The sequence below is a fragment of the Hemicordylus capensis genome, chromosome 1 (genome assembly GCF_027244095.1).
Source record: "Hemicordylus capensis ecotype Gifberg chromosome 1, rHemCap1.1.pri, whole genome shotgun sequence".
In the NCBI taxonomy this organism is placed as follows: domain Eukaryota; kingdom Metazoa; phylum Chordata; class Lepidosauria; order Squamata; family Cordylidae; genus Hemicordylus; species Hemicordylus capensis.
Genome location: NC_069657.1, coordinates 317739043 through 317761195, shown reverse-complemented (window position 1 = coordinate 317761195; position 22153 = coordinate 317739043). Strand labels below are relative to the sequence as shown.

The 22153-nt window shown below is 42.5% G+C and overlaps 1 protein-coding gene across 6 annotated transcripts in view; it reads left to right on the top strand.

Annotated features, from left to right (window-relative positions):
* Window positions 1-602: 602 nt before the first annotated feature.
* MAP3K7 (mitogen-activated protein kinase kinase kinase 7) overlaps window positions 603-22153 on the top strand; it is a 52464-nt gene continuing 30913 nt past the window's right edge. For 4 of the 6 annotated variants that reach the window (XM_053287413.1, XM_053287412.1, XM_053287411.1 and 1 more), the window contains exons 1-9: window positions 603-955; window positions 4923-5033; window positions 7171-7236; window positions 8154-8199; window positions 11034-11172; window positions 13630-13754; window positions 16449-16577; window positions 18141-18271; window positions 21152-21233. In XM_053287413.1, coding sequence (XP_053143388.1) covers window positions 866-955; window positions 4923-5033; window positions 7171-7236; window positions 8154-8199; window positions 11034-11172; window positions 13630-13754; window positions 16449-16577; window positions 18141-18271; window positions 21152-21233 — 919 coding nt within the window. In that variant the 5' untranslated portion in view covers window positions 603-865. Of the gene's footprint in view, window positions 956-4922; window positions 5034-7170; window positions 7237-8153; window positions 8200-11033; window positions 11173-13629; window positions 13755-16448; window positions 16578-17646; window positions 17718-18140; window positions 18272-21151; window positions 21234-22153 lie in introns of those variants that run through there. The other 2 variants (XM_053287414.1, XM_053287415.1) reach the window with 2 other exon arrangements.

The following is a 22153-nucleotide window of genomic DNA, read 5'->3' as shown; positions in this document are numbered from 1 at the left end:
GGATTCTCAACGTGTGGGTCCCCAGATGTTATTGGACTTCACCTCCCATAATTCCCAGCCCTGGTGGCCTTTGGTTGGGAATTATGGGAGTTGAAGTCCAATTACATCTGGGGACCCACACGTTGAGAATCAATCCCTGGAAGCAACCAGGGGAGCCATCGGCTTTTAGAACCTCAGGAGGGTTCTAAAAATCCATCAAGAGGAGGATTCCACGTGCGATGCATGAAAGGGAGAAAAAATAAAAGTAATTATTGTTAGTGAGGTGAACGATTGCGGTGTGTTCTCTTCCCCGCAAAAGTGAGTGCAGTTCAATCACATCTGATCCTTTTTCAGTGTCTGCGGGTAAAACGAATAGTAATACTTCTAAAATATCTGCCGATGAAATGAATGGAACGCATTCAGATCCTGATAAGTTAGATCTGCAATCTGAACTAAGAGCCTGTGTATTTTGGTGCAACCAGCGTAGGCAGAAGTGTAAGGGCAATGACTACAGGGGAAAGACTGGGCATGCTCTATGGTTGCCAGTTCTGAAGCGCGTTTCCCATGGCTTCAATTGCTGCTACTGGGCATGCTCTTTATCTAATGGGCATGCTCAGTACCGTGGTGTGGGGGAAATGCTGGGAAAGTTGAGGAAATTGCTCTTCTGGCGCTACACCGGAAGAGCTTCGGATGAGGCCTCTCCGCGGCCCAGGGGGTGCCTCTGCCAGGCCCTCCTTCCCTTGCCTTGTGGGGGGGCCGGAGAAGCGAGAGGAGCCCGGCTGTGCCTTACCACCAACCCCGGCCTGCCGCAGCGTTCTCCTCCCTCCCCTCTTCTAGAGGCGCACCGCCCCCCACAAGCACACACCGCCTCATTGAAAGTGGAGGGATGTCTTCTGCTACCTCTGCGGACATGATTGAAACTCCTCCCGTGCTAAACTTCGAAGAAATTGACTACAAAGAGATTGACGTGGAAGAGGTGAGCCTCGCGCTTGGGATGGCATGAGAGGGCTGGAGAGGGGAGGGAGATTTGGCAGCGCGATCCTAGGTATGTCTAGATCTACTAACTTCGAGGAAACCTCTTCGCTGGTATGTGATTGCAAAGCTCTCAACAGTGCTGTGTGCAGAAACCGAGTCCTAATATCCAAAAGGTTCCCGGGCTCCACTGCTTGGAAATCCTTTCTCTCCCCTGCCCCCCAGCTGGGCACAAATTGTGGTCACTCGACATTGATGAGGGCAAGATACTCTTGAGAGCTGAGCCCCTTCTCGTTAAAACACGATCTAGTTCACATTAAGATCTGAGGACGACGACATCATCATCATCACCACACACTTGTTTAAGGGATCACAACCTCACGCAAAGTTGCATACCATTTTTTAAAAAGATGCAACATTTGATGCTGCAAAGGACATTTTTTTGTTCTTTTATGCCCTTAGTAAGGAAAGGATGACATTTAGAATGTCACTGAGCATGCATTTCACAGCAGCCAGAATGTTTAGGTCAGCTTCATAGTTATGCTTTTTCCACACAGAAAGCCCTTCCAGGGAGGGGACGAAGGCATAAAGCCTAAACTGCAACTGACTGCTGCTTCCCAGTATCTATATATGTGCTGCAATGTGCACTGAAGTGCGTTTATTGCACATGGTATCTATATGTAGATTTTGCACTTTCTACAATAGGAAAGCACAATCCATGAAACCATGGAAGATGGCTTAATAAGATATCTGCTTCAGTTCCTGTCTGTGACTTGCTGTGATTTTCCATAGTACTACTTGCATCCTTTAAGTGGCTTCCAGCCCCATTCCAGAGGCTTATGGGTGATCCTTCATTTTCTGATTGGGAAGCATGTACCACCTGAGTGAGAAGCTACCTGCCAGGTTTTCAAGCTTTGGGGTGGGCTTTCTTGAACAGGCTGCTTTGTGATTGGGGCAATTTCATTATAACAGGGGCCCTTGATCTCAATTAACTTGGCTGGGGAGAGCCCAGGCTACAGAAAATCTTCATGTTTGCCCTTACAATGTTCCTCTCTGTGAAGTACTTTTTACCATTTGGCAGAAATGAATTTTTCCAAGGTTGTGCTTGACCTCTGCTTTTCTGTGCCCAGCTGTCTTAAAGCAAGGAGGAAGAGTAAGCACAGCCACCCTAGTGCCATGCTGCTGCTCTGTAGCATTATTCTAAAAGGCTGCCACAGGCCCTGTTCTGCCTGTTTCACTTAATATTGAGCCTCTTAGAGGATGCCTCCACCCACCCACCTCTGCAAGTGGCTTGTACCACTTCATTAACACTACTGAAGGAATTGCCTTAGAATGATCATCTGAAAATTATTTTGTATTGTGAATCTTCCCATGTATCAGCTCTTGTTTAAAATCTGAGTAGAATGTATATTGTGCAACCTACAAAATGTCACTATTTTTATAAATTGCAAGTAATTATCAACAAGCTAACAGAAACAATGGATCCAAAATGATCCTGGGGTAGAGGCTTATTGTTATGATTCACCTGCAGCATGCTCTAATGTCTTCATATCATGTGATATTTGTGGGTCTTGAGAGCCAAATTGGTGGAACAGGGACAGAGTTTTAAATACTTTTCATTATCTTGCTTGCTCCATATGATGCACAGCTACCAGAACAAGAGCTGACAGGAAAATTAGGTGGAGCTGTCGTCAGTTGACATCCAATTAAACAAGTCCCCAGGTCTATTCCTTAGCCAGGAAAAAGACTGCTTTAAGAGTGCATTTGAAGTAATTTTTGAGAAGTGGTACTATACATCACTGAATGTTCTGCACCATATTTAACAATCATTCTAAGTTGCATTTGTTGTATTTTTTGCCCGGGCTATGCAAAAGGATGTCAGTCGAGTCCCAGTTTTCTCTATCATTCTGATCGAATATATCCCCTTAGCTCGGTAAACAACCCATGCAGAGTCCATACCAGTTCCCTACATTCCACTACGCTTTCCCAACATTGCATCACAATCTGGAATCACCAAGAAATTGAAGATTGGACTACAAATAGGGCAGGATTGATTCTCAGTAGGGATGCTCACAAACCTGTTCGGAGGTTCTTTTACGGGCCTCCGAACAAGTTTGGATGACAGGTGGTTTGAAGGCGGGGGGATACCTTTTAAGGGCAGGGGAGGGTGCTCTTAACCCGCCCACCACGTTTCCCTCACTGGCACTGCACTTTAGAATGATCCAGCGGGGTGGCACTGTATCTCCCTGCCCCCCCCATCTCCTTGATGTGCGTACACGCATGTGGTACTTCCAGCCACTTCTGGTCCAACAAGGGGATGGGGCAGCAGGGAGGTACGCTGCCGCCCCGCAGAACTGTTTGAAAGTGCAGCGCTGGCGGGGGAAACATGGCAGGATGGGTAAGAGCACCCTTAAAAGCACCATCCCCCGCCGGTTCCATGCACATCCCTAATTCTCAGTGGCTAGGACCATTGAATGCTGGGGGGGGAGTTGTTCTTGTGGTAGCAAGCATGAATTGTTCCCTTTGCTAAGCAGGGTCAGCCCTGGATTGCATTTTAATGGGAGACTACACGTGAGCACTGTAAGATATTCCCTGTAAGATGGGATCACTCTGGGAAGAGCACGTGCCTGCTTGTATGCAGAAGATTCCAAGTTCCCTCCCTGGCACCTCCAAGATAGGGCTGAGAGAGATTCCTGCCTGCAACCTTGGAGAAGCCACTACCAGTCTGTGCAGACAATACTGAGCTAGATGGACTAATGGTCTGACTCAGTATAAGGCAGCTTCCTATGTTCCACTAGGGATAGGGAGCCTGTTTAGGTCTCACTCGAGAGGGTTTCCTTCATTTAATTTTTCCAATTTAAGTGAATAGTTGACTCTGTTCCTATGGAGAAAGACACTTTACCTGGGGAAGTATTGCAATGAGAGCAAAATACCCTCAACTCCTGACTCTGATTTGATCTCCCCTGCAGGGAATTTATGTTTCTGTATGCACGCACAGAGAAATTGCAGAGAAAAACACAAAAGTGTATGTGTGTGTGCACACGCGCGCACACACACACATACACACACAGATGTCCCTCCCAGGATCTCTATAATATGCAGTCCCTCTTGAAACAAACATATTGCCCATCATAATGATGGGTATTTTGTTACTATTGATTGAACTGCATTTGTTACATTACATTTGTTCACAATATAATAACTTCATTGTCATCATAGTGGCCAAATATTGTGAAAAAGTGAGACCTGGTGCCTATTATGTTCAGTTGTCCTATGAGACTTTGCACTGAAATGAAATGAAGAGCTTCTTTGTGAGTTACTTTAAGTGACGTCTCTCTGACCATGCAGGTTACACTCAGGTCAGGGAGATTCTGTGTTCAAATAACCTTCATTCTTTCATTTATTTATTTTTCTTGGTTGTGGGCAGTGGGTTAGAGAGCATGAGATTCCAAAGCCCAGTCCAGACTTCCCTTTTCTCCCTCCCTACCCTGGCATTACAATCTGGGGCAAAGAATAAATAGATCATTGCTTGGATGGAAAGATTTTTCAAGAAGAAAAAAATAGAATAATTTTCACACCTACAAAAGCAGGTTTATACAATCCCTTGGAGACCACCATATACTTATTCATTTATCATATTTTTATACCGCCTGAGACAGATAGATAGATATGGCAGATGGATTGCATTTGGCTAATCTGCAGGCCTGTCTAGCTTACTGGGGGCTTGATAAACCTCCTGTTTTTGTTAACTGCCTCACACTGAAAAACAGGGAGTGGTTGAGCACCTAGGACACTACAGCAAATAGCAAGCAAACTATGTTTTTCTTGGCAAGTCATAAGTCGAGCAGGCCTTTTTTAGAACATAAAGGTGCATTTTAACTTTGTAATTCCACAGTGTTAATAAATTAAAATGTGCACAGATTTTGTTTGTGAGAATATTTATTTAAGAGTTTCCAATTGCCTTTATCTAGGTTGTTGGAAGAGGAGCTTTTGGAGTGGTTTGCAAAGCAAAATGGCGAGGAAAAGATGTGGCTATTAAACAAATAGAAAGTGAATCTGAACGAAAAGCATTCATTGTAGAGGTATACTTTTGCTTTAAAATATGTTTTAACACAGGCATATTACTGGGTAACTTGTTGGGTTTAGAATAATGGTATTTAGATTGTATGAGGATTTTTACACAGCAGTATTCTCTTTCCTTATGTATATGTTAATTCATTTGGAATGTCATTGGTCTATAAAAATAGTTATATTGACAAAGGTAAGCCATGCTTGTTTAAAAATTCAGAAAACACCCAACAAAAGAAGATGTGTCCTCTTAAGAGAGTGTGAAACATACAACTAGAGTTGCCATATAAATCTATAGATTTGTATGGGCACTCCTAATTTTATTGCTGTGGCTGTGTAAAAGATTTATTTTTTCTTTTCTTTAACACATTTTATGCTGGCTATTCACAGTTCAGAGTGACTATTTAAAACAGAAGATGGTTTTTTAATCGCGTCAAACCTCTGTTTTTGAGCTTTTAAAGCATGGCTCATAATAAGTCACGTTTTGCATTTGAAGGCATAGAAAAGCAAAAAGAGGCATTCTCTCTGCTTGAAAATCCCTGTGCAAAATCAGATGCAAAGCCTTCCTATCTCTTCCCACTGAAAAACACACACACACACACACACACGCCAGGCTTGCAGATGATTCGGGAAGGGACAGGGCTTGCCACTCCTATCCAGCACAAAGCAAGAGACCCTTTTCCTTTTGGGTCTCTGCCAAAAACACTGTGGGAATGAGAGGGTCCTCCCATGTGATGCTGGGATGGAACAGGCAATTGCTGGAAAGAGATTGTCACCTGACAAGCCCATTTGTATACATGATTTATTTTTGAGTACTGTGTTATTCTCCCTATGCTCTCAAGCAATATTCTGGAAGTGAGGTGGAGAAAGGGGCAGGGCCACCACTGGTACCTCTGAACATGGCCTGCCCTAAGAAGGCCATTTGTGTAGAGCCTTTGGGATTCTTTTTTTTTTTTTTTTTAGCCATTCCTGTTGCGCTTCTTGGAGCCTTTTTCTGGAGCCTCTTGCAGCATTGTGCTGCCCTCGTAAGATACTAATTATCACTTCTATAAATTTTAATTTTGATTTTTCAATTTTGATAATTACAGTTGTGTATTTAATTTAAATTGCAATTTAAAATTCAATTTAAATTAAAAATTGATTTTAATTATAGATTGAAATTTGACTGTCCTCTGACTCCTTGAGTCTCACACACTCCTCTGTGTGTGTTTACTTGAATTGGATTTAATTTTATACAGCCTCTTTGGTCAACCTACCAACCAATCAGGCCAAAGGGCTTGTGCTGCTAAGTGCTGGACTTAAACAGTGAAGTGAGGAAATGTCATAATTACGTATTACTGGAGAAGCTGAGGGCATTGCTGGAGGCGTGGGAGAGTAGAGGTGGCCAAGGTACGGGAAAAAATCCATGTGCTTTTACCCTGTCTTTTCAGTTGTTTTTCAGTAATTTTTCTGGGCACTGGAACCTAACCCCGCCCCCCCCCCGCCCCATTCCCATTGACTTAAGGTTTCATTATCTGCGGTTGTAGGCCAGAATGGAACCCCCATGAACCACAAAGGCCACCTGTACACACACACACACCCATGGTTTCACACAGCATTCTTGAGACAGACAAACCTGGCTGTAGTGGAGAGCAGCAGCCGAAGCCACGATGACTCTGGGGGCACCAGCAGGGAGGAAGCGGCAAGCTCAGGCAGCTGCGGGGGGCACACACCATGCAGCACTTGCTGGCACCACTCTGCCTCTGCTCCTTTGGACTTCCTGCACTCGCCACCTGGAAGAACTCTAGATTGGCAGGAAGGAAGGCAGAGAGTCAGCAGCACACACACTTAGCACACGCTGCCTCAGCCAGCCCCCACATGCTGAATAGCTGATCGTCAGGTGGGGGAGTAGCACGTACAGGGAGAGCCTCCCATTGGCAGGCACTGGGGTACTGCAAAGAGGAATCTCCATTGGTGCCCACACCAGTGGTGGCACGGGGAAGGGATTCCTGGTGGGCTGCAGGAGCGCTGATGTGCCCCATGAGAGTAGAGCCCACATGGACTTGGGCCTCAAGGTCCAGTAGGAAATAGGGCCACTAATAAACAGACTGGTTTTATCTAAGTACTAGGCTTTTTAAAATGTTTGTTTGTTTGTTGTGTGTTAAATTCCAGCTTCGACAGTTGTCACGTGTCAACCATCCCAATATTGTCAAGTTATATGGAGCGTGTTTGAATCCAGTAAGTTGCACTTCCCTGGCTTTTAAGTTCATAATACAGTTTTGCTGTAGAGCTAAAAAACAAACATGTCAGTTAAGTTCACCCATCTTAGCATGCAGTCATTTGTACACTTAGCTTGAGTAAGCCCCATTGGATAAGTAAACATGCTTAAAGTTGCACTATTAGTGTAGTATAAATGGTTATTTGAATTTTCCTTTTTAAAGAAAAAGTTGCTATTTTGAGAAAAGGGAGGATTTTAAAAGCTGAGTTTGAATTAAATGAAAATAGTGTCTGGTTTATTGGGGTATTGATACAAATTGCACCTTCCCACCTTTTTATTAGAAATATGTGCTTCTGTTGGATAGGCAACTACATTTATCTATTTCCTTGGACATGTTGCATGTTTCCTACAAACTAGGGATGAGCAACTTTTCCTTGTGCCGTGTTACTGCTGTTCAGTAGGTATTTAGTCCAGTATACTGCTCTCTGTCTGCCTTATGAGAAATTAACTTAATTACAGAACTGGCATGGCAAACTGTAATGTGTGCAGTTTGCCATGCTTCTTATTTTCTCTCTCTACATTCTCATCTTCTCTTTCCATGTACAAACAGACGAACACACAAGTGCATCAGGGTGCCTCTTGTTGTGCTGTGTTTTATCTGCACATACATGCACTTTTCTATGTGGTTAGAGCAGATGAACAAAAAAGACAAGAACAAATAGAAGGAAATTAGAGTTGCCGCAAACTACACATGTGAAGCATTTGCTACAGACTTCAGAAATCGGATTCCTAGGCCATTGGTTCTGCTCCACAACGATGACCAGCAGAATAGGATGGGGAAAACTGTTTAAGCTCTTTAATATAAACATGTTTAATGGATGTTTTCTTTCATTTAGGAGGGTAAAAAACTTTAAAAGTGCTTTTTTCCCCATTTAAGGTTTGTCTCGTTATGGAATATGCTGAGGGAGGCTCTCTTTATAATGGTGAGTATCTCTTGAATTGTGTTGTCCAGAACTCTACCTAAATTCTGAGTTTTTACAGTCACAGAAATGGAATATGTAACTTGAAATGCTGTTTGACTTATATGTTGGCTAGATGCTTGTTTTGGCTTCTTCTTTTGTTTCTTTAAAAAAAATGGAGCTCCTGTTTCTGACACATTTCAGTGTTCTCATATTTATAATCTGGTAAACTCTCCCATTCAGCATTTCCCTGCCCACATACCCTGTTGGAGGGAAAGGGCCAGTGAGACGGAGGTTTAGGATCTGCTGCACACGCCTTCCTTTGCCTCACATTCTTCCTGCTCTTTGTTTTGTGTTCCACATGCCCCAGCCCCTGCACCAGGGAGTGTCAGAACCAAGAGGCATCTTTTTTTCTTCTGTACTTTCATGACCTTCTCATTGGAAAGCAAGGCATCAGCCTTCTGCTCTCCTGGGGACCAAGCAGCTACGCTTGGCTAGCTGACCCTGGGCTGGCATTCTCACCAAGATAGGGGGCCATTTTGTGATGGTGAGTCAATTTGGTGCCAGTCCCCTTCCCATTCTGTTCTGAGAGGACAAGCAATGCATCCAGTTGCCTTTAAAATGGGTGAAAGCTTCTGTAGATTATTGCTTCTCCGGAGCTAATCAGGCTATGTGGCCTTGCTCTCACAGCCACTCGTCCTCTCACCCCTCTTGTGGCAGGTGTTATTCCTCCCATTCTTGTTCCTGAAGCAGGAGCAGCAGACAGTCCTGCAGTCACCAAAAGTGTCACAGTAGCTGCTTTCGATCTGGAGAGACAAAAGGGACAGATTTCACCACCCTTCTCCTGCTCTAAATTCTATTCTTCTCTTAGTTTGGCATCCCTTGAGATGCCAACCAGTCAGAATGCCTGCAGAGCATAAACCGCACACTGCAGAGGCTTCAGCTCTGACATTTTGGGCCTCTTCTCAATGTTTTTCTAAGCTCTTGAAGGCCAGTGAGCTGGCCCCCTTTCTTCTCCTAAATCCCTCAAAAACAGCCTCAAAAAGATGTCCTTAACCTTGTAATATATCGGATGAGTGTGCTATGGTAAAATGCTTATTAAATGCACTTAATCCACATGTATCATGCCACCACGCGGCTGCCCAAAACATGATAACGCTGGATTGAGTTGCATGGTGAAGCAATCTACTTAGCACAAGCACAGTTCAGATAAAATTCAATGCACATACTCTGCCAGTTTTGTCCTAAGACAGTTTTTGGTGCTTCAGTGTTTTGTTTTGTAACCTGGGCTACTCCCATAAAGAAATCCATAAGCTTCCTAAGTTAAATTTCTTCACATAATGGTGCAGTTCATAAAATGGACTGCATTTTTGGGTCTGGCACTGAAGTTGTTGCTTCTTTGAATTGAAAACACGCAATAACACAAACCATTTTTGTCGGATCACATTTGAGATCATATGAAGCATAGATGGCTTCCCACTGGATCAAAGAAGCCCTTTAAAAGCATCAGTGCAAAGAAATAATTTCTAATGAGTATTTCACAAAGGGATGATAAAAACTAAACTGTTAAATGTTTAATAATTAAGATGAACCTTACTGGTTTGTAATTTCATTTAAATACTAGGTTAATCCTCCATTAATTGCTCTGTCTTCCCACTTACTGCAGAAATTTGGTTAGTTTCTGCAGTAAGAACTTGGTTAATTTCCAAAACTTCAACTCAACTCACTTTTCAGAAAATTTTCCCATGCTTTATTTTCCATGGAAGACTTTCCATCTCTAAAATCTCTACGTGACTATTTGAAAAAAATATGGAGCAATTAATATGGAGATCTGGTTTTTCTACTGTATAAATAGGTCAAATAACACACCAGATCAGGTCACAATCTATTTAGGGCATTAGGAAAATTTGTTTAGTGATTTTTTTAAAATAAAGAAATACAAATTTTATGCAAAGGAGGGGGAAATTTCCAAAAAAAAATTGGATTCAGTTTTTTAATTTTTTTTCTAGAAAACCCACATTTGGGTCTTGGTTAGTTTCCAGTAATTGCAAAAATCTACATTATGTTGCTAACAGTCCTAAAGTGTGATTTTTATAGCAACAGAAGTAGAATGGAATTTACAGTAGTTAGTGTTCCATACTGTAACATGCACAATAGGTGCAACTATTCTGTAGTGGCTTACATGCTGCGCAACTTTATAAGGGTGGTTCAGAACCACCTGTGGTGCTGCGCAACAGAAATCATCCACTGCTTCTTGGGCAGGCATATGCCGCAGTGCTATTTGCAGTATTACCAAAAGTAAGTCGCATCACAGTATGTGATATCACAAGGCTAGGTTGTAGCGGAAGAGTCCTGTTACACAGCATTGCAGGCGTGTATGTTAGATGGTCACAGCAGTGCAGCAATTCTGAGAACTGCCCTCATAAAGCTGTGCAGTATGTAAACCAACACCTTTTCTTAACTGAAATCAGCAATATAGTTAAATATAGCATAATACATTTCAGCAGATCTCATGCAAAAGTCAAGCGCTGCCACAAAGACAAATCTCTGCCTCTCTACCTGCTAAGAGGACACTGCCTCCCCAGACCCACCAAGGTCTTTTTCAAGCAAGCTGTGGAATGCAGTGTTTTGTTAAGGGACTGTGGACTGAAAAATTTGTTTTCCTTTTTTGATCGGAGTATGTGAGTCGTCCCCCCACCCACACACACACACCATTCAGGGGGATGGGTGAGTTTTGTTTTTTCATCGGAGCTCAAGAATACATGATAACACTTACACATTTTAATCTATTGTTCCCATCATAGTATCTACTGCAGTGTGCAATAAAGTTCTTTTTAGTTTGTATCTTTGTCTTCCAGTCCTACATGGTGCTGAGCCTCTGCCCTACTACACTGCTGCACATGCAATGAGTTGGTGTTTACAGTGTTCCCAGGGAGTGGCATACCTTCACAGCATGAAACCGAAGGCTCTCATTCACAGGGACCTAAAACCACCAAAGTAGGTTTCCAGGAACTGTATATGCCGCTTCCTCTTGGAATTGTGATTCAAGAGATCTTGTTGCAGCCCATTTTCTACTTAATTTGGAGAATATTTTTAGAGATGGAATCTACTTTTATATGTGATGTAAACCGTTTCAATTCTAAACTTAGAGTATGGTGCTATTCATTGCCAGTGAAGAGTCTGCTCAGTACAACTATTTATTGTAGGGATCTGCATGAAGCACTTCATGTACATCGGGGCGGGCGGGGGGGAGTGGTCGCTTTAATGGGAGGGAGGCAGGTCTTACCTGCCCCTTTGCTGCTCCGCCAGCCCAGCGTGGCACTGTCTCTATTAGGCAGCCACGGGCTTTCTGTTTTTACAAGCCACACCACACAGGGTGTTCCCTGTTCCCAGCATCCTTCGGCGTTGGCATCATCATGATAATGGTGTCTGCATGGACACCATCTTGAGTGGTCAGCAGTGTTGCAGACGTCATTTATGTGACGACAGCACTGCTGACCACTCAAGATGGTGCCCACACAGACGCCATTTATGTGACAACTATGCCTGTGGGGAGGGATGCCCGTGAGAGGAGGGAGGAAGAGACATTGTCAGTAGCAAGTACATGTTAAAAAGGAGCAGAGGTCTTGCCCAGGACACGGAGCCTCAGGTTGTCTAGTTTGAAGGTGAAATAATAATAATTAAAAGCAGCCGCCCTCTCTCTCACCTCACCCCAAGCACATGTTATGTAAATATCCTAGTAAACTAGTACCTCGAGTGTGGCTTGGCAGCTCCAGCTCCTTTATCCATGGAATGAGCAGAGCTTCCGCTCCTAAGCCCTGATTTACAGGCTGCCTTGCTCCCCCTCCCCACAGTGGTCCTCAGCCCTATAGCACTAATACTAAATACTACTTCTAGCCTATCTGTCCCTGTCCACCCTCACCCACCACTCTGAAGGGGGATGGTGCACAGAGCACATAAGCATGCCCCTGACTCCCGCGATATCTTACATGCTGGTTTCAGCCAGTATGCAGTTGGGCAGGCGACCCCTCCTTATCCCAGACGTCGATAGGAGTGGAGTGTCCTTCAGCACTCCATCAACCACCCCACTCTTCCCTCCCAGCTCTCTTGACCTTTCGGTGCCCAGCACAGCCCCACCTCCTCTTCCCTTCATACCCATTTATTTTCCCTATGGAAAGAAGAGCATTCTCTTTCTCCTTCAAAGTCCGCCCCTGCCCACCACATCCATCTCATGCATGAAGTTTGGTGCTCTGTCTTAACCGTCCACCCACCCCAGCTGCTGCACTAGTTACTGTTGCAGTGATTCTGTTGTTGCTGCTGCTACCAGCAAGGAGGCAAAAGAACATGTGGCAACTGAGCTTCAAAAATGGGACCAGGTGGGGAAGAATAGAGGCAGACTGTAAAGAAGGGGCAAGCTGCAATAGTAGCAATATCAACAGCAGCGGAGGAGGACAACTGTTGGGGAGACAGAGAGCGCACCTTGTTTTCTTCCCAGACTGCTGCCCTGTACGGAGCCTCGCTGCTGTGGAGCGGCCTCGCCTCACCCTAATTTTTCGCTGCTGCTCTTGTGGTGGTGGTGGTGGAGCCTCGCTGCTGCTGGGTCTCTCGCCTCGCAGCAGCCTCCACTCCCTCTCGCTGCATCCCTCATGTGAGCGAGCATGTGACATGCTTGCTTGCTTCCCCCACCCCTGTAGAGAAACTGAAAGCTACAGAGGCAGGCATGCGGGTGCCCTGCCAGGAGACCCCGCAGTGGGTCTTGCAGGGCAAGCATATGGCTGCCCGTGCAGATGGTCGGGGGCTGCCACCGCCATGGGTGACATTTAGAGGCACCCACTGGTGGGTCTTGCTGCTGGGTGAGCACATGGCCACCCACTGCCGCCACTACCACGGGGACATTTAGACCCGCTGGCGGGTCTTGCTGCCAGGTGAGCACATGGCCACCTGCCACCGTCGCCAACCCAGACATCTAGGCAGCCCCTGCAGGGACATTTAGCGCCCCCACCCGCAGAGGACCGGACCTCAGCCCGGAGGTCCAGTCCAAAGAGCGCCACTGGAAAGGGATGCAATGCAGATGCAGTGTAGTGCAGTGCTCCCTTCCCATATCCTCCTGCCCTGCTATTACTACTACTTATAGTAGTACTGGGCATTTTGTTATTTAAAAGTACAGATTGACAAGGGAATGGATGTTTTAAATCACTTATTTGACTTTGGAATTATTTGTTGTTACATTTTCCATGTTAAAAAAAAATCAATCTTTTTTTTTTTAAATTAAAGATATTGGTATATCTAGTGTTCTGGATTTTTGTATATTTAAATCTACAGTTATTCCCTTTGAATGATCTTGGAGACAATTGTCTCAGATTCTTAAACATGTTTGTGTAATAGCTACTTTCATATACTCGGGTTACTTTCATATGCCTTTATATTCAGACTACTATTTTGTTTATTTGACAGCTTGCTCTTGGTGGCAGGGGGGACAGTTTTAAAAATCTGTGATTTTGGTACAGCTTGTGATATTCAGACACATATGACCAACAATAAGGGAAGTGCTGCTTGGATGGCACCAGAAGTTTTTGAAGGTAACCAAGTAATTTGAAATTTAACCTGATGCATTCATGTGCATATTACAAGCGTTTTTATAGTAAATTCCATAATGAAGTTTCATCAGTTGCAGATGTAAATTTTCCTGTTGCATATAAATACAGTACTGTGAACCTTCATACTGAGTTAATCATGCCTAAATCTCTGAAGTAATGACTGATTTGTTGTATTGATTTTGCTGGTGCTCAGTCATAACTAACTAGTATGGATGCTGCCTGTTTTACACTATCAAAAATGGCAGCCTTTTAAAAATGTTTCTTTAAGAAAGGTAATTTAAGCAATCTTGTCATATAATGATAAATTCTCAAATAGTCAGTGATGTAGAGTGGAACATTTTTCACCAAAAAATGTGATAGTGGAAAATTTTCAATTTCTGAAAATGCAAATTAATTTTTAATGAAACAATGCAACATGAATGAATGGATATCAATACAATTTAAGACAATTGGAGAGTTTCAAAATCGTAATTTCCTTTTTTCAGGAGGTAATCCCTAGAAAGTAAGTGTGGTAGCAGAAAGAGGCATCCCATACTGTATTGATTTGTAAACAGAGAGTAGAATAAAACTGAAATAACATGATAAACCAAACCAAAAATTGAAGTTATACATTCACCTGTTTGGTTGTAAAAGTCAAACAGAAATCAGAGCTAAAATTCTCAAGTTATCTTGGTCTAAATAAACACACAACTAACACTGTGATTAATTTTGGTTTCATTTCAAGCCAATACATAGAGCTGTGTCTCACTTTATTTGTTGAGCTGTTGAGATTGGAAGTATTTGTAGAAAACACTATTGTATGTTGTCTTTAATTTAAAAAGAAAATTGGAGTACTGTCGAACTTCTAACAATATTCCAGCTAAAATTCTACATAGTACTATTCTGTGATTCACAATTTTCTGGAAAGCTTGCATCACTGTAAATAGTAAAGATTTGATTCAATAAACTGTATAGATTATCACTAGTGTAAATTGCCTAGCTGGATCAGTATTGCCAGTTTGGAAAGCAATACATCTGTTTGTATTTATGCATATTAGCATTCCAGCTTGCAGTTATTGAACCAGAATGTTGTGCTTGAAAAAACTCTAAACTATAAGTGGTGACACTTTGTGTGGCACTAAAATGCATAAATGTGGATTTAAACAGGCAAGAGATGGGCAACAGGAGCCCTCTCAGACACAGTAACATGCTGGCATGGCCACACTGGAATAAAATTCCCTCTAACTCAGGCGTCGCTAGATAAGGGGCGAAATTGTGCTGGACACCTCAGTTTCTTGCATAAGAACAGCCCTGCAAGATCAGGCCCAAGGCCTATCTAGTCCAGCATCCTATTTCACACAGTGACCCACCAGATACCTCTGGGAAGCCACAGGCAAGAGGTATGTGCATGCCCTCTCTCCTGCTGTTGCTCCCCTGTAACTGGTATTTTGCCTCTTAGGATGGAGGTGGCCTTTTGTATTCCAAATAATATAATAATAAACAATACTTAGGAAAAATCTCTTTTGTCTGTTTTTCAATTTATAGCAATAGCAATAGCACTTACATTTATATACTGTTCTATAGCCGGAGCTCTCTAAGCGGTTTACAATGATTTTAGCATATTGCCCCAAACATTCTGGGTACTCATTTTACCGACCTCGGAAGGATGGAAGGCTGAGTCAACCTTGAGCCCCTGGTCAGGATCGAACTTGTAACCTTCTGGTTACAGGGTGGCAGTTTTACCACTGCGCCACCAGGGGCTCTTTATGCCGAAATATTACAAATGCAGTCAGCCTTTGTTCCACTCACAGCTATTGCATAAAGGACACATCAGCAAAACCTTTAAATTGTTTTTTTAGCCTACTTTCCCATAGGCTTATGAGATCACGCGGCATTCTGTGCGTGTGTCCATGTGTCCTCCCCACCCCACCGCCCACATCAACTTTGCAATGCCAATGTGAACCAAATTAAGTACAGTGGTAGTGAGTAACATACAGGGACACCTCAGTAGTGTATTTTGCAATGATGCCATCCACCCCGATCCAAGATGGCGGATGCATGAACGTTTGAGGTGTAAGAGATCTAAATTGTAGACCTCGATTTGAACCAAATTTAATCCAGTTGTAGAAACAGTGAATAGAAAGTAGCCTGATTTGTTCTTACTAGAAAAACTTGTTTTTATTTTGAGGGTAAAAATTTCGTTCCTATCCACATGAAAAACTGAGATTCTGAATTAGTTTCCAGTGGCACATCAAAATGGCCAGTCTCAGAGCTATCAGGATACCTATGAAGTTTGTTGGTTTCACCATCATTTGCTCTGTTACTGGTGCTGTTGAGTGCTGACTGTGAGCAAAGAAAGGAGCATCATTAGATCATCACTTTTTGCCTGAGGTGCAGCATCCATTGCCAGTTTGTATGCACAGAATACTTCTTTCATGTGGGCAAAGCCCTTACTGTACCAGCGATGGTCAGTGGACTTGAGATTTTGGCCTTTTAAAAATGGTTATTTGAAGTAGTTGGTTCAGATTTTTTTGTTTAAGTCCATGGCTATTGTACATATACAGAAATTACACTTAAAAACTAAATATAGATAAATCTGATTACCATGGCCATAACAAACTAACCATTTTTTTTTAGTTCTGTCACTTTAACAGTGTTGAAAAGGACACACATTATATCAGTGGCCTTTTTTTCCAGGTAGCAATTACAGTGAAAAATGTGATGTATTCAGTTGGGGTATTATTCTTTGGGAAGTGATTACCCGTAGGAAACCTTTTGATGAGATTGGTGGTCCTGCTTTCCGAATCATGTGGGCAGTTCACAATGGTAAGTGAAATCCTTTCAGGGCAGTATGGGTAGCTGACTGAATTTTCTTTTCTATTTTTTTGCTCCCCCTTGCCACAAATTTTCTTTGCAGAGCACTACTCTGATCCCAAATATACAGGTGCAAAGTCAGAGCCAAGCTAAGCATAGTGGTCTCAGATCTGGCTTATCACACACATAAGTAGAGCAGAAGTTGTGATTTTTAATCACAAGAAGAGCATGTGTGTAGAAGCCCTCCTTCATACATTCTCGTAACTTTCCTGCAGCCCCAAGTAGGAAATTAAACCATTAAAGTTGGAGTCAGTTCCAGTTTAGGTGGTTCAGTTTTTATTTTTGTGTTAAACTCTCTGGCCCAGTTTCAATTTAGACAACATTAAAAAGTGTCTAAGTAATTGGTTTAGATGCAATTCATACAGAATGACACCCTTCTTTGTGGAATGTAATTCTATTAACAAGACTGTTGCTGTTTAACTTGAGAAAACTAGTTTGTCTTTAAATGACTTTTATAACTTTTTGAAAGCTTCTACCAAAGAAAAATGCATAACACTATAAAAAAAAAAAAAACATTAATCATACAATTGAGCTGACTGAAGCAGTTACCCATTTTTGTGTGTAGGCATTTGGGTCCAGTTCAAGGCAGCCAAAAGAATTCTGGTTGAGTTCAATTCAAGATCACTGGGGAGGAAATGAGAGGCTCCGAATCAGAATTGGGGTGTGGGTTTAGGTTTGGTTAAACTCCTTGGCCCTAAATCTACATGATCTGGACAGATTAATGTTGAAATTAAGAGATCTGCCACCATTGGTGACAGTTTACCATTATTTAAACAAATAAGAGATTATAATGTACTTGTAGCTTTAGTCATTGCTGCCTGTTTCAAAAAGTTGATATTCTTGTTTCATCTAAGCAGCCAGCCATTTTAACATGTACAGTATTCATTGTGTCTTCTCCTTAATCGTTTTTATAGTTGGAATAGCCCGACATAGAAAAGTAATCCTCTACCTCGTGCTTGGTTCCTGGCCCTGTATTTTAATAAAGATATTTCATGCTTGTGTCTGTTCCTCATGTATAGGGAGACTGGGAGAATAATGTCTGAATGTTTTACAGGAGTGCTTGAGGAGTAATTTGACAATCTAAAAGCACAGGTAAATAAATATTCCATTGAACATCTTGAGGATACACAGCATTTTCCTCATGTAAAATGCCTTTGCCATTCTGAATTCATTCTCCACTTCATAAACTGGCCATATTTTTGCAACAAGCATCGTACTAAAGGGGTAAATCAATTCCTACATTCACTCCTGTGAAATCTTTCAATATGTCTGAGTGGGGGAAGGAAGAAGTGTAGAGATAGAAGAGAAGCTACAGGAGTGTCTGTGTCTGTGTGTGTTTGGGTTTTTGTTTATGAATAATGGCAGTATTCTGATTTTGTTTTCCAAATTACCAAGGATGGTTAGTTCAATCAAAACTGGATAATATGTTTCAGGAATGTAGATAATTCTAAAATCGTTATTGCATATTTACATAATAGATGTTTAAAAACCAGTAATTGTTTTGTCTACTTACAGGTACTCGGCCACCACTGATTAAAAATTTACCTAAGCCTATTGAGAGCTTAATGACTCGCTGTTGGTCTAAAGATCCCTCACAACGACCTTCTATGGAGGAAATTCTCAAAATCATGATACATTTGATGCAGGTATATCTTTTCATCTCAGATGTGTTGCTTTACTATTAATATACAACAATATCAGCTCGTTAAAGGAAAGGAAAAAGAAATGGAAAGTAGTAGAGTGCAGGGAGAAAAGAAGAGAAATATGGAAAGAGATGAAAAGTAGGACTGGGACTGGGGAGGGATAATAAAATAAAGACAACAAAATCCTCCCAAGTTTGCTGTTTGTTTTCTGAGCGTTCAGTAGATGGTTCCCTCAGTCCTGTGTGCACTTTGCTGGTAACAACTTCTGTGAAAACACTGAATTTTGGAAACTGCCTGCGTATTTTTATACTTTACCTTTTATTAGCCCCACTCTTCACCACCACCTCCACTGTGCCCCCTAAAAAGCTAACCTGAAGGTTGGGGGATTGGCTGGAATAAGACAGACAAGGGTGCAGGACAAAGAGAATCCCTGGAAACTGGGCAGAAGTAACCTTGCACAAGAATGGGGCTACAGTACCCCAGAAAGTGCAGGTACATAGTCTGGGAGTACTTCTGGACCTAAACCACTCTCTAGTCTCGCAGATTGAGGTAGTGGCCAGGAGGGCTTTCTATCAGCTTCAGCTGATATGCCAGCTACGTCCATTCCTGGAGATAAACGACCTTAAAACAGTGGTGCATAAGCAGATTTGATTACTTCAATGCATTCTACATTGGGCTGCCTTTGCACTTAGCCTGGAAACTGCAGTTGGTACAGCCAGGTTGGTCTCTGGGGTTGCCACCTATTAAGATCATCTGGGGAGGTCTGATTGTAGTTGCCACCAGCTTCGTTGGTGACAACTGAAAACTGGGCCTTTTCTAGGGTTGCCCCGAGACTTTGGAACACGCTTCCTAACAAAACTGGAGTCTCCCCTTCTCTGGATGTTTTAAAGGAGGGCCTGAAAACATACCTGTTTAGCCACATTTTTAGTTTATAATTTTAAAGTTTTTTATGTTTTAGAGTTTTTAATCTGTATTTTATACTGTTTTAATTGTGTAAATGTTTTAATAACTGTGTTTTTAGATTGTGAACCACCCAGGGACTTGCATATGGGGCAATATAAAAATGTGTTAAAATAAATAAAGCCACCATGAGTTTTATATAGGGCAATATATAAAGGCATACAAACAAAGGTAGCAATTTAAAAATGGCTTCAGTGCCATTTATCTTAACTTGGAAAGTCTTAAGTTGAGGACTTTCTGTATTTGCAATGACTTTAAAACCCAGGGTTCCACTCAACCTGGATCTCCACTTGTGCAAGCATATCAACAGCATGCGTTGTGTTAGCAAATCATTTATAAGACTTTATACAGTCTTTCCTGATGGGGCTCATAGAGAGCACCATCTTCTACATGATCCCCACTGCACGTTAAGGTCATCTGAGGAGATCCATCTCCAGTTACCACTGGTTCGTCTGGTGGTGACTCCGAGGTGGGCCTTCTCTGTAGCTTCCCAGGGGCCGTGGAATGCACTCACAGTAGAAATCCGTAACCTGAATTCATTGCTGGCCTTCAGGAGAACCCTTAAAACTGATTTGTTTGGACTGGCCTTCCAGAGTTTTTAATATTGTTGTAAAATGTTTTTAACTGCTGTAAATGTTCAGCCTGGTTCTCCAGGGTTTTTAACTGTTTAAATGTTTTAATTATTAATTCGTTTTATGCTGTTTTTTATAGTTTTGTTTTTAATTAATTGATTTCAGTGGTTTTATTTTGATGTAAACCGCCCTGAGCCATTTTTGGAAGGGCGGTATATAAATCAAATGAATAAAATAAATACATAAATTAAATAAATGCATGCAGTCATATTAACTCTCCCACACAACTATGGCCTTTTATTATTTGCCAGACATCCCTGAAGTTCAATAATCCCTCTGTTGTAACATATACAATGGCTCAGTATCAGCTAACAAAGTGCATGTGTTGCAGGCATTAGGAGGATGTGGGGAATGCACACACTGCTCTGTGTGCCCCCATTGCACGTACGTTGTTGCATATCTGAGCAAGAAAGAACTTCTTGTGCATTGCTCTCCCTTCCCCTTGAAGCCTTCTGTTGCCACAGAAATGCATCTCAGCCCTCTGTGATGTTTCTGTGGTGACAGAGGGCTTCAGGAGAAAAGAATGCTGCACAAGAAGTCCCCACTTGCTCTGTTCCACAACACACAGAGGACATGGGCTCACGGAACTATGAGCATGTTTTCACCACCACCACCACCACGTCCCCATAATGCCTAACGCATGTGTTTCATTATTTGGTTTGTGAGCCAATATCTTTTTACTAGTAGGGCCAACATAATAGTTGGTTACTTCAGTCTTTGCTTGATGGCAGCACTATTTGCAAGGCATGCTACACTTTCTCTTCTGTTTACTTCCTAAGCATTTTTATGTTTCAGTGACATTTTGCTTTAAACAATGACGTGATTTGACTAAACTGAAAATTACAAATTTTCTTTGAGAACTTTGATTGAAGAACAGTATATAAATATTCATCGTAGTAGTAATAGGTAGAAGACAAGGAAATTGCTTTTTTAAAAATAGTCCTTGGCTTGGTTCAGGCATAACTCTGAACCATGACCTAATGTACAGGGATGAGCCTCAGATTAACTCGCTTCTCCTTCCCTTCCTGATTTTTGCACACAAGGTAAGATTGAAACTTCCTGCTTGCTTTTTTAAAAAAACTATCCTTAGGATGTACCAGCCATTGGAGTATAGACACGCGCACAGTCCTTTAGTGTTGTGTCTGACTTTAGTTCCTGAGTTTCTCTAACAGGCCAAATGGGAGGCAAAGTAGTATTGTTCTTTGTACCTTATCTTGCTGAATTCAGTTGCTAGGATAAGGGAGTATAAAATTGTTAATTATTAGGCTCTTCCAACTTTACTTCTTTGCAGTACTTTCCAGGAGCTGATGAACCTTTGCAGTATCCTTGTCAATACTCTGATGAAGGCCAAAGCAACTCTGCCACTAGTACGGGTAAGCAGATTGTGTGCAGAAGTAATTGATTGTTGGGCAATGTGATACAGGATTTGAAACAGGCACACTTTAGGTCCAGTCTTACAGGCCATTCACTGCACTGGCAAAGCATCACAATCAGCAATGCTTAGGTAGCAATAGGGTAGACTGGGAACTTCATACTAGTGCTGCTGTATTGGGTAATACTCTTATTGCAGAAGTAGACACTGAGGTCATTCACACAACCAAGAGCTGTGTTCTCCCCGGGTTTGGGAGCCTGTGTGTGCACCCAATTTTTGGTTGTTTGGAAGCAAGGTAGGAGGAAAAACTGGGTAGAAGTGATTGTGTGGAAGCAAGGTTTTTCCTCCTACCTTGCTTCCACACCATCACTTTAACCCAGGTTCTTGGTTGCTGTAAGAGAGGGACATCTCTATGGGTTATCCCCCTCCAGGAGCGCCAAGGCAGAACAGAACTTGATTGGATAAGAAAGAAAGACACGCCTACCCGAGCCGAGATAACCCCGCCCCAGTTCTTTCTGTCCTTTGGCAGCTCCAGGCAGCTTTTTTCTCTTTCTTTTGCACCCTGAGCGTTTTTCCTCCTTCTTACCTCCTATCTTCCAATTTTTTCTTCACCTTTTTCTCCTTAACTTCCTCTACTAAAACAAAAACAAAACAAACCTACTTTTTCTTCCTCTTCTGCTTCTTTCCTCCCCCCCCCATCCCTCCTCCCCACTTCTCCTCCGTTGCATGGAGAAGACTTTAAGGGCAGGATAATTATTCTAGTCCCCATGGGACCAAATCAAAGAGCCTTTGGGCCCGGGCGTTCGCGGCCCTTCAAAGGCCCATTTTTCACCTGGCAAGCCTTGCCAGCAGCAGCAACAGCCACTGAACAGCCGCCTACTTGTCCCTCGACCATGCTGCCGGCAGCTTCGTCGGTCGCTT